The sequence below is a fragment of the Carettochelys insculpta genome, chromosome 7, assembly GCF_033958435.1.
Source record: "Carettochelys insculpta isolate YL-2023 chromosome 7, ASM3395843v1, whole genome shotgun sequence".
Lineage (NCBI taxonomy): Eukaryota > Metazoa > Chordata > Testudines > Carettochelyidae > Carettochelys > Carettochelys insculpta.
This window is the reverse complement of record NC_134143.1, coordinates 14229524-14241591: the sequence shown is the minus strand read 5'-3', so window position 1 is coordinate 14241591 and position 12068 is coordinate 14229524. Positions and strand designations below refer to the sequence as shown.

Here is a 12068-nt window from a genome sequence, read left to right as displayed (position 1 = left end):
GCTAAATAAATTAAGTGAATAAAAAAGCAATCATCATTCTGAGATGTATTAATGGGAGTGTTGTAGGCAAGGCGTGAGGAGTAATTCTTCCACTTTACTCTGTGCTGATTAGGCCTGAACTGGATTACTGTGCTCACTTCTGGGCACCACATTTCAGGAAAGATGTGGATGAACTGGAAAGGGTCCAGAGAAGAGCAACAAAAATGATTGAAGGCCTTGAAAACATGGCCCATGAGGGAAAATTTAAAGCACTTGATTTGTTTAGTTTGGAAAAGAGAACCTTAAGGGGGACATAACAGCATTCAAGTACCTAAAAGGTTCATATAAGGCAGAGTGAGCAAAATTATTCTCCTTGTCCTCTTAGGATAAGACATAAAGCAATGGGCTGAAACTGCAGTAAGGGAAGTTTAGGTTAGACTTTCAGAAAAACTTCTTAACTGTCAGGGTGTTTAAGTACTGGAATAAATTGCCCCTGGAGGGTGTGGAATCTCCAACACTGGAGATTTTTAACAGCAGATTAGACAGACATGTCTCAGGGATGATCACTCTAGATGGTGGTTGGTCCTGCCATGAGTGCAGGGGACCGGACTTGATGACCTCTGTGCTCCAGTAGTGGCAACAGTGGCTGGGAGCCCCAGGCCCTTTTGAATTGCTAGGCCCTTGGGCAGCTGTCCCCTTCCTGTTTGCCAGACAGCAATGTATCTCAGCAAAATAGCAATCTTGATGACCACCTTCAGCAGATGCTGTAACCCACAAACTCAATCTAACAGAAAACTGGGCCCTGTATATGTCAATCTAGAAAATACCCATGTAGGTTAAATAAACAGTGGTGTCTCCATCTGTGGAGTATCACCATCAGTATTCTCCTTACAAACACAGCCCTTGGGTCTTCTTGCATGTTTTGGCCTCACAGTATATGTGTCCTTTAATAATGATATAAGTGGGCCCTTATTTTTCTCTTAAAAGTGTCTGTTTAGTTGCATTCAGTTCACGGAGTTATTCAGGAGTTTCAAATATTGCCTGTGTAAGACAACAACTATCACAGAATACTAGAACTTGCCCTTTAAATCGATGCTGGAGTACTGTGCTCCAAACAGTGCCGAAGGTTGGGTGTGGGGATCCATGAAGTAGGCAGTTCCAAGGGCTGGCTAGCCTGGCCCTACCTCTTCTGCTAGAAGGCCCTCCCCTCCCAGGAGCACCAGTCCCACCCACCTTGCTAAGGGACCCAGCAAGGCTGTTGACTCCCCAGATGATATATGTGTGCATTTAGAACCTGATTCTTTATCTTTTGACATCAAAGGCAAAGCTCCCATTGAGTTCAGTAATAGCCGGTCAGGCCTTAAACCAGTCAATATCATCATTAGTAGTATTGGTTTTCTTTTCTCTACTTCCTTCCCACTCATGCAATGTAAACCTTCGACTTGTCCCACAATGATTACAAAATTTCAAAGAAGTTAAGCTATTCATAAATTACTCTCTCACACGTGTGAACCCACAACTCGAGGTAAGAAAAGTGTATGCTGTCAGAAATCACCCTAATGGTAACCTAGTCCTTGCTGCTGCATCTGGACTCTTCATACCTAATGGTTCTGCAACACTGACATATGTGATGTTGGAAAAATATTTACATAACCCACTTGAGGCTGCTTGGTCACTGTTGCTATTGTCTCCTTAATCTCACTTGAAATCTAAAAGATATAGCTCCATGAAGCAAACAGTTGTTGCATTTGTGCTGATGATGTCCAATGAGCTCTTTGGCTTAAAGGACTCCCTGCAGTAAAATGAGACTGGTCTGTTCTCCCCAGCCCCCAAAGAAAAGAAGGGCTGTCTGAAAAAAATAAAAATTTCAGTTTGTGAAAACTACTAGTGTTTTGACATTTTAATTTTGGTCAAATGCAGAATGATAACGATACCTCTCTAAATTTTGAGAGGGAGACAGACACCCATGTTAAAACAGCCTAATGGTGGGACACCAGGAACCCAGATTCAAGCCCCTGCTCTTTCTAATTTGGAGCTGGGACTTGACTCTCACTTTCAAACATCCCATGAGGCTTTAGAGTCCATCTCTCTCTAGCCTAGTGAACCCTTCTTATACAAAGTGGAACCCTTCCCTTGTCTTTTTTGGCAGGAATCCCTGGGAATTAGCCAGTTTCGAAAGGGTTAAGGAGTGTAGGATTTCTTGTAATATAAACCCCTTTGTATTTAATGTGGTGTTTATTTTATGTTAAATTTTAACCATAAAATGTTTCTCCATGCTATTCACAATGTTCAGGTATTTTCCTATACGAAGATGTAATGTTTTGCAGTTATTTAGTACTTCTCCAGGGTTATTGAGTGTTTTGTATAAACTGGTAACTAAGGTCTCTCAGCATGTCTGAGAGACGGGGAAAGTATTGTTCCAGTTTTACAGATTTGGAAGCAGACAGCCCAAATTGATAAAAGGGACATTTAAAAAAATTGATAAATAATAAATTGATAAAAGGGGACATTGATCAAAGGGCCTCAGGCATTGTGACACTGAGCACCATGACACCCAACTTTTAGGCACCTAGACAATCATAGAAACAACATTACAATCCTCAAAGGCTGAAATAAGTGCATCAACTTCCTCTTAAATTAATTGGCACCTTTGAATATAGTCTGCAAAGCTGGCATGCTTAGTGGGGACTGTCGAAGTCATTTGCTAATGGTGGAGGTCAATGAAAAGGGTGCAGACTAAGCACCATCCTTCACCTGGAGTTTGATCCCAAGTCCACATGCAGTACAGAAGTGCCCATCTGCGCTCATGATCATGCAGCTGGAGAAGAAAGATGTTTGACCATGTAAGTCATGTTCAGGGCCTAAGCCACTGGCTTAGCCCTGGCGCACAAGTTCACACAAAACACCGGGGTGTGTGGGAGGATGAAGAGTACCTCCCTCATAATTTGTAGACCAGTGATCAGAGACCCCCCGACTCAAGTTCTCTGCTTGATGAGCAGGAGGAATTTTGAAAAGGAGGGTATGATGGGGTGCCTACCCTACACAGGCCTAGAAGGAATTAATCATGCCCTGACCCAGAAGCAAAGGAGGTGAGTCCTCCAAAGGCCCAGAGAGCCTCCATGAAGCACAGCCTATCAGGGTGGAGCTGCAAGGAGCTACCAATCCAGGACAGACAGGCTCAGATAAAAGGGAGTTGCATGGTAGTGTAGGATCACTTGCTGCTGGGAGACTGGGTGGTGAGGACAGGGCAGTCAGTGTCTAAACAGTGGAGTGCCCTGAAACTGAGGGCAAAGAATGTGCAAGGGGTGCCATGGGGGGGAAATGGCCTAGGGAAATACAGCAGTATTGGCAAGGTTAGAGGAGCACTGGTGTCCCTAGCTGGGGAAGCAGTGTAGTGGGTGGGCCCAGGTCCCTCCCACTGCCCTCACCAGTGGGAAGGGGCTAGCCTATTGGACACAGAAAGGGAGAAACCCAGCTGTCTTAGCCAGAGGGCTGAGTCACAAAGAGGATGTTGCTGATCAGGATGCTGAGAGAGAGAGAGTGCTGTGTGCAGATGATGGACATAGCCATTGGCCTTGAGCTAATTCCCAGCACAACCTGCAAGGAGTTGCCAGTCTGGTAGTAAGGGCTCCACCTGCAGACAGGCGATCTGCTACCCCTCAGGTGAGTGGTGTAACCACTAAGCTCTAGAGTCACAAATGCTTCCTCAGACCCATTCAATATTTAACTTTTGAAGTATTTAATTACAGTGGAACAACTCTAATCAGAAAGATCAAAGGATATACATGTCAGAATATTCCACAGCTTAGCTGTTTAGGGCATTCACCTGTGAGGTGGTAGATATATATTATTAAAGTCCCTTCTTATCCAGCAAAGGGGACACATTAAGCAGGGTCTCCCCGATCCTGAGTGAGTTCTCTAACTACTGGGCTAAAGGCTGTAAAGTTGGTCCACCCCTTCCCTCAGTTTTATATGTGTGAACTCATCTGTGGAGTCTGATCTCCTACGTGGGCTCTAAGCACAAATACAAGATTGGGCCCTGCATGCAGCTTAGGTGTCTGAATTCCTATTTCTCCAAGTTTCTGAATAGCTCTGGAATTTAACCAGGATACGTGTATCCAGAGGCTGAGAGGGAGTCAGCAGTAGGTACGGTCAGTGCCAGAAACATAGGCTCCTAGTGAACTTTAACAGCACAAATGTAGGCATTTAGTAGTGTACAGGATTAGTCAGCAATGAACAGGAATGATGTGGATCACAGGTGCCTAAGCTCTGGTTTTAGGTGCCACTTAAGCACCTTTGTGGGTTCCACCCACTCAGAGTAAAGAATTTACCGGATGTCAGAATGTAGTATAGCCAGGAACAGCAACTAGATGCAGGTCAAGACTACACATTTACATTAGTCTGGGCAATGAAGAAGCTCTGAGCTATGGGAGAGAGCTCACCTGTTGGCTAAACTCCAATTCTACGAGAGGTGGTGAATGTGTCAAAGGGCAAGTTGTTCCACCGGCACAGTGCTGTTTACAGCATGAGAGGGAAGTAAGGTCCATAGAACTACATTGCTTAGTGTGCAGCTTTTCACAACTGTGAGTGACATAATTATACCAAAGTAAGGATATAATGTAGACCAAGCCTAGAAGTCCTAGCTTTAGGTCCCATGTGCCAATAACTGATTAGGTAAAACATGGTCCAAATTAAGGCAGATAACACATATAAAGGTCACACTTTGCTCTTTCGTGTACCCGTTTCCTTGGATATTTTAAAACCCCTCTGTATATGGTAGAATTAAACTTTAGAGAGCAAAATATTCCATTTCTCTAAGTATGCAGATGGTAGTTAGCAGCCTGCTGTTTCCATTTATTTGCTAATTTTAAATAACATCAGGGTGATTTAATTAATTTAATGGACACCAGTGAAATTATGCCAGGCACTAATTTGGTCCTTTTGCTATTGGGAGTTTCATTGTCCACCTCAACTCAGTATTTGGTTCAGAAGTGAGTCAGAAAAATCCCCACTCAATCCAAAAATCTCATATCTATTCTCTCCTTTCTCTGTTTCTTCTGTTCCCATCATTAGAATGTGAAAAAGCTTTCTTCCCACATGCATAAGAGCAGAATACAATACCTACCTATACATCGGTATAATCCTTGAGCTGTCTCTGGCTATTGCTTGTGCTGCTGTTTCTCTCTAATTATAATTAAATAATTCATAATAATGATATATGAAGAAATATAAAAAAGTCTGCTTGTTTGATTGCTTTTGTTCATTTCTCTTAATCCTAAATATTTAAACCTTAGCAAGAAGAATTGTCCTGTTCACTGGGAACATCTCGACTTTGAATTTTGGCAAGTTTAAAGAAAACCCTCTATTTTTTAAGGAATGCTTTATTTCCCATTTGAGAAAATGTACACAGAATATCCACAAGAGGGAACTGTATTACATATAGAAGACTTGTTTTCTTGCTGATAAAATACTGCCTTCAAAACCAGACCATCCTGATTTATATCAACCTGTCAGAATCATGTCCCAGATCTTATTATCTGGTAGCCACAAAGTAAAATAAAATACAGTATTCATTAAAGATGTTGAAACATTACTGGTTATGTAAACAAGATTTTCAGGTGCCCTTTGTTAAAATACTAAGTAAAGGAACTTACGTATAGGTTTATGTTTACACAGAATAGGTGACTCCAGGAAATGTAGCTTTAAATAACTCATTTGCTTTGAACTCAACTCAAATGCAGTTGTTAACACAAGTTAATTAAGCTTGCAGCTTCTGTGAATATATTTTAAACACTTTATTAAAAAGTGACTTTTCTTGATCCACAGCTGGGCAATCTGAATAATTCATTACAATACTTATTTCTATGCATTTACAAATCAATGAACTGCAAAATTAATTGATTTGTGGCTTTCAATACACATACATTTCTTCATCTGATGGTTCTAGTTCACAGATCATTTATGAAAAATTTAAAGCAAATATTCAAAATTTGTCATTTACTCCCCGTTAACTGATTACTTGACTCATTTCATTTAAAATCAGTTGGCTTATACAGTGTGAAGTTAAGCAGGTGCACAAATCTTTGCAGGATTGGGACCTTATGTAATTAAACAGCAGGAAGGATGTCAAACTGGATTTCTAGTATGAAATGACAACTCACAGTTCCCTCTGTACAGTTGAGTTATATATAATAAGAATATTTCACCAGCAGCAGCCTAAAATTAACATTTCACAAGTATTCACAATACTCTGCATGCTAGAATATCTATAGAGAGAAGGGAAGGAGGAGTGTGAATGGGCTTAGGAAAATAATTTTTAAAAATCAACTTCAATTAGGGTTTAGTGCCTGTTTTAAGGTCTATCTTTGATACCTGTCTTTTAACAAGAGGATTCTTTGTATGCATAGGAACTGCTACTTGGAAAGACCTAGCCCATCTGTACAGCGAATTCCACTGTTCGGGGCTCTTCCTTGCACATCATCTGATCCCAGTTTCCAAAGGTGCTGATGACCTATACTATCCACTGACACCTCTGAAAAATCAGGTATGGAGGCCTGGCAGTGCACTGCTACTTAACAATCTCTGTTGTTACACCTGAAGGCTTTTCCTGATGGGTGTGGGATTGCTCTATGTGTGTTGAAGGGAGTTCTTTCCACCTCCAAATTGTATGCCTCTGGCAATTCAGCAGTCCTAGTTTAAGTGTGGGTTATCTAATAATTACATCTTTGCAGAACCAGCTGTCCCTGCTGTGCGTTTTTAAGAGGCTGCGAGTGGTCAATAACGATATGACAAAGTAGGGAGGCCAATGTCTGCACCATAATCTGGGGAGATATGTCTGAGGGAAAGCTCTTTATAACCTGACCTACTTTCCACCAGCCAAAACACTTTTTCTTCCTGGTCACAGCAATCCGTTGCTAATCCTTTCGTACTCAGGTATTCAATATCTGGCTATTAGCCAGTTTCCTAAAGGATTAGCTGTGTAGTATTTCCTAACACAGGAACACGACCTCTGTATATAGTGTGAGGTCTCCAACAGACCTAAGACAGTGCTCAGCCTATCACTGAGAAGAACTCACCTTTGTGGTGGCATAGGGGAGGAGCAATAAGATGACAAGAAGACATTTGCACAGTTGGATCAAATTGCACTATGTATTTTAGTCAATCTTTCAAAAGTGGCAGCGGAGGAAAGTCTTCGTGCTTCCTGCCAAGGTGACTATTTTCATTTTTTTAAAAGTTTTCGTACCAGATGTGGAAAAGGACATCATTGCAGTCAACGCTTACGTAATGATTATTTGGTCAGGGTGGATCTGCCTATGACCTATGCACAGGGGCAAAGTCCTTCGTGCACAGACTTGGGTATTTTGACAGCAGGCTCTGCCCAGAACGTTGCGCGGACAAGGGGGTTAGCGAAGCAGCTGTCCAGAGGGGAGAAAAAAACATTTTATTATTTGGACGTCTTTGCAAGCAGGAGGCGAGAAACGCCAGGGCCACAGCGGGTTTTTTGGTTCTGCTTTTGTGCCCATGGCGTTTTCCCTTGCCATTTACAGCGTGTGCGCGTCCTGCCTCGCCTGGGCTCGAGCCAGTCTCCCTCTCGTGTGCAAGGCACAGGAAAGCCGCACGTGCCTCGGTGGCTTTCCCTCTGCTCCCTTCCCCGGCCTGCCTTTTTTTTTTTTTCCTCCAGCCAGCTTTGCAAACAGAAGCTCCTCCCCGTATCTTCTGGCACCTGCTGCTGCAACTCACCCAGCCACCGGCAGCCGCGGGAAGAGCTGCTTCTTTCCCGCAGCCAACCTCCCCAGCAAAACAATTCCTGGCGAGACTGTGATTAAAGGACCCAAATCTCCCTTTCTTTATCTCCCCGCACCCCTCCGCCGGCGGGATTAACGCCCCTGTTTCCCACCCCCCTCCTCCAGCTGCGCCTGGCCTGGCCGCGCTCGGGGATAAAGCGGAGGAAGGGACACTGAGCGGGCTGCCCAGTCCCCTCCGTGCGCGCGTCTCCCCCGCCCCGCGTTTGGCACTGCTGGAGCGGGAAGCTGGCGAAGAAGCGGTCTCGGGAATAAATGGCATGGGGGGCGGGGGGCGAGGCACAGACGTGACAGGCACCGTGCGTTAGCCGGTACGTCACGGCAGCCACCAAACCAGCACCGCGGCTCTGTGTGTGTGTGTGTGTGCGTGCGTGCGCGTGTGCGCGCGGGTGTTTCTGCTGCGCCCTTCCCGCCTCCGCCGCATCCCCATCTTGGCTCAGCCGCTCCGCGCCCGGAGGCTGGAGCTGGACTGAGCGCGCCGCGGCTCCCCGGACAGTGCGCGGCTGGGAAGCAGGGAGGCCGGCAGCATGGCGAGCCGGCAGCCGGAGCCTGCCTGAGCGCCGCTGCCCGGGGCTCGTCTCCCTGCGCTCGGTGCGCGCAGCGAGCAGGGGAGGCCCCTGCAGGATGGGCGAGGCGGCGGCCGCGCTGGGCCAGCGGAGGATGCACTAGGAGCCCCGGGAGGCGCGGGGGGGAAGGGGCCGGGCTAGGAGGCGGAGGAGGTGTGCGCGCCTGCGGGGGGGTGGAGTGGGGGAGTCTTCATAATAAACAACTTCCAGCCTGTCCCTCCTAGAGCCGCTCTGGGCAGGGGGCGCCGCGCGGGGCGCTCGCAGGCAGTCGCCCGGGACAGGGCAGCGGAACCGCCGCCGCCGCAGGAGTGGCCGTGGGGCCGTGGGGCATGGCCGGCGTGGGGCGCTTCGGGGGGCGCTGGCGGCGGGGGGAGCGCTGCGGAGCCCCCGCGCGCCCTGCCGCCTGTTAGCCATGGCCAATGGCAGCGGCGTCGGCGGCGGCAGCAGCGGCGGCGGCATTAGAATGAGCCACAGCCTCGGCGCCGGCAGCCTCCACTCGGACTCGTCTTCGTCGCCGGCCAGCCTGCCCAAGATGGATGCGCTCATCATCCCCGTGACGGTGGAGGTGCCCTGCGACAGCCGAGGCCAGCGCATGTGGTGGGCTTTCCTAGCCTCCTCTATGGTCACCTTCTTCGGCGGGCTCTTTATCATCCTGCTCTGGAGGACCCTCAAGTACCTGTGGACCGTCTGCTGTCACTGCGGGGGCAAAAACAAGGTGAGAGCTCCCAGGCGCTGGGGAGCGCAGGCGGAGGGGTGTTTCTCCTAGGGGTCGCTCTGGGTTGCGCATTGGAGCTTTTGCTGCCCTGTTATTGTAGGGTCGCCGCAGAGGTTCTGCCAGAGGAACCGTGTATGATAAGGTAGCTCTGTTGGAGGGTCATCCAGTGTTTCCCTCGAGCGGGCTCAAGCCATGGCGTTTGGTGGCTGGAGAGCACCCCCCCCCCCTTCTGCTTTTCTCCTAGCCAGGTCAATCCTGACCATTGACACAGGGTGACTGGGCACTGGAGAGACAGTCCCCAAGTTGTGTCTCCCCTGGACTGGAGGAACCTCGGAGGGGGAAGGATAGCTGGTGGTGCTGGTTGGTCTTTGCTGAATTAAGTTGCTGTTGTCTGCCATAGCACCAAGGAAAACTTGGCAGACTTCATTCCTTCCCTCCCCAGGGTAGCCTTCCTGAGTGCTTCTCTGTGGCAAATGTAGGTGTATTTTGTGAGTAACTGCAGGGGATCAAATTTTGCAATTTCCCCAGGATGTAGCACCTGAAGGTGCTTCAGGATGCTCCCAGGTCTGACACTTTATGAAAAGTAATGCAGTGAACATGCTTGCAGTCATGTCCGCTTCTCAGAGGTCGTCTTCAGCTCCCAAAGTAGAAGTATGATCCTGGTTAAATACAGATTTTCAAGAGCCTTTCCCCATTTTTTTTATTTGAGAGAAATGAGACAAAGTGTTAAGCCTCTGAATTTGCTAAAGTGGATTTTGACAGGCAATTTAAGACCCCAAAATAGACTGGCAGCTGGAGTTTCTCCCCTTCCCTTTTCACATTTTTTGGATTACACATGGAATAATATCTGCTTTAGTTATTCCTGGCACACAACACTCGCAGGAACATACACACCTTTTAATATATGGTTGCTAGGTTGCTAGTTTGCTTTGCCATACAGTGAGCTGCCTGCTCTCCCTCCACCAACTATATGATCTAGCATAACCTGGCTGCACATGAGGATTAATTTTTTTTTTAAACTAGATGTAGCAAAAGTTATAAAGTAATCATCTAGCATTTTGGGAAATGTGACACAGTTCATTAAGATCTTTACTGACATCCTCATGTTGTTTATGGTAAAGTTACCTAAAGAAGAACTTAATTTCAGGGGCAGACAACCTGGTCTTACAACAATTGTGCTTTCAGTAGAAAATGTGGCAATTAAATAGATAGGGTAGAATGAAAGTTTTAGTGCGGGCTTGACTTGCAGAAAAAAAACAGCAAAGGAGATAGTTTGGCAATTTGTTGTTTTAATAAAAGTAACTCGGATGTGAGCTTGTGGAAGAAGAGTTTTGTCGGGTGTGTGCATAATGTGTGTTTTGGAAAATATGGGCATCTAAGGGGGAAAAAAACACATTTCCAAGAGAGGCGTATCTTCCTAGATTTGCTGGGAGTTGTCCCTCTGTTTTTTAATCCTCTCCTCCAGTGGTGGTGATGGGCCATAGTCTAAGGCACAAAGAATGTAGAAAATCCTAAAAGATGATTGAGATCATCACATACTTCTTCACCCATGAGATTCAAAAGCTAGAGCAACCACCTTTTTCACATACAGTTTATTATAGAGCTTTCATAAATGTCCCTGGACAGGACAATCCAATCTTAGAAGGTGTTCATTTAAAGCACCTTGGGTATCTCTTAGGGAAAGTTAGGAGTGACACATCTAAATGGTCTTCTGAGCATACATCTGAAACAGGCCAAATGTATTTACTGAGTTAAATAATTGTCTAAGGTCCAAACCTTTTATGTCTGAGTTATCTCAGGGCTTGCTTACTTGTGAAGGAGAAACCTCATCCCGTTGTGAGCCAGGAACTTACACATCTTAGAGTTAAAATAGCCAGCTCCATGACTGTGAAAGAGGTTAGGGAGGGAAATGGAGAACTCTGCAGGCAGGGGGAGATGTGTGTACTTTTTAGCATCTACCTATTAAGTTTGTGCAGGTTGTCTAGCATTTGAATAATTAGCAAGGCTCCAGTCCCTCATTCCTGGTATGCCCACTGATTTCAGGGAGCATGTAGAAAGAGCACAGGATTGTACTGCAAATGCTAGAAAAGGAGCCTACAATGGATAACATCTGAAATGACCAGTGAAACACCCTTAAACTTCTGCACAAATCTTATGCCCCATGGCCATTTGGGAAAGGCTGCCAAATAGAGTGTAAATATTCCCATATTTACGTATATGTTATGTCCTCTACTTTGAACCCCCATCCAAAGTACAGGGATTAACTTGTGTGTAGTGTGAGTTTAGCATGGGAAACAACTGTGCTGGGACCCTTCTTCCCTAGTATGTCCCTTTTCCTTTTCCTGTGGATGGAGATAAAATAGCCTACTCCTTGCATCCACATACGGCATGGTCACAGTGTTCTAATGAAGCTTTTCCATCTCTAACTTCTATAATTTATACCAAATTATTTGCTCATTTACAAAAAGTCAGAGGGAGCAGAATTACTGTCAGTAGCTGAGCAAGTACATCAAGTCCATGTAGATTCTAGGAATTCCATCATGTTATTCCAGTAGCAGCAAATCAGTTACTGTAGCTTTTCCTTAGAACCCCCGTTTAAAGCTCTTTTGTGGATATTCCCGCAGGACTCTGTCAAGTTAACTTTGTGGACCTAACCCAATTCTTTTCTCCCCACCCCCTCTGTTTTTTTAACTTAATTGTGTTGACAGTTGTTTTTAGGCTTTTCTTTTTTAAAGGATATAAAGCATGCTATATTTAAACCTGTATGTACTACAAAGGGTGAACTACAGTACTGCATTTCCCTTTTCTTGAAAATAGGTACAACAAGAAAGAAAGGACCAGTAATATCCAATAGAATGCTTTTCAAAATGTCCATAACTGTGGCATAATAATATGAAACCAGTACTTGCCATTTTTGCTATTAACTCTTGAAGTTATAGTTTTGGCCCGTAGACTTAATTTGGAAGATGGTGGTTTTTTTCTTCCCCCAGTCTGCCAGTGAGAATG

The 12068-nt window shown here is 45.6% G+C and overlaps 1 protein-coding gene and 1 long non-coding RNA gene across 3 annotated transcripts in view; both read left to right on the top strand.

The window, feature by feature from the left end:
- Positions 1–6480, top strand: part of LOC142015670 (uncharacterized) — a 61999-nt gene extending 55519 nt beyond the window's left edge. The window contains exon 3 of the long non-coding RNA XR_012646216.1: positions 6387–6480. This is a non-coding gene — a long non-coding RNA (uncharacterized LOC142015670). The remainder of the gene's footprint in view (positions 1–6386) is intronic.
- Positions 6481–8581: 2101 nt separating this feature from the next.
- The window catches only part of KCNMA1 (potassium calcium-activated channel subfamily M alpha 1), an 863058-nt gene continuing 859571 nt past the window's right edge, over positions 8582–12068 (top strand). Inside the window, exon 1 of one of the 2 annotated variants that reach the window (XM_075000037.1) lies at positions 8582–9062. In XM_075000037.1, the coding sequence (XP_074856138.1) occupies positions 8760–9062 (303 nt within the window). In that variant the 5' untranslated portion in view covers positions 8582–8759. The remainder of the gene's footprint in view (positions 9063–12068) is intronic. The other variant, XM_075000036.1, reaches the window with a different exon arrangement.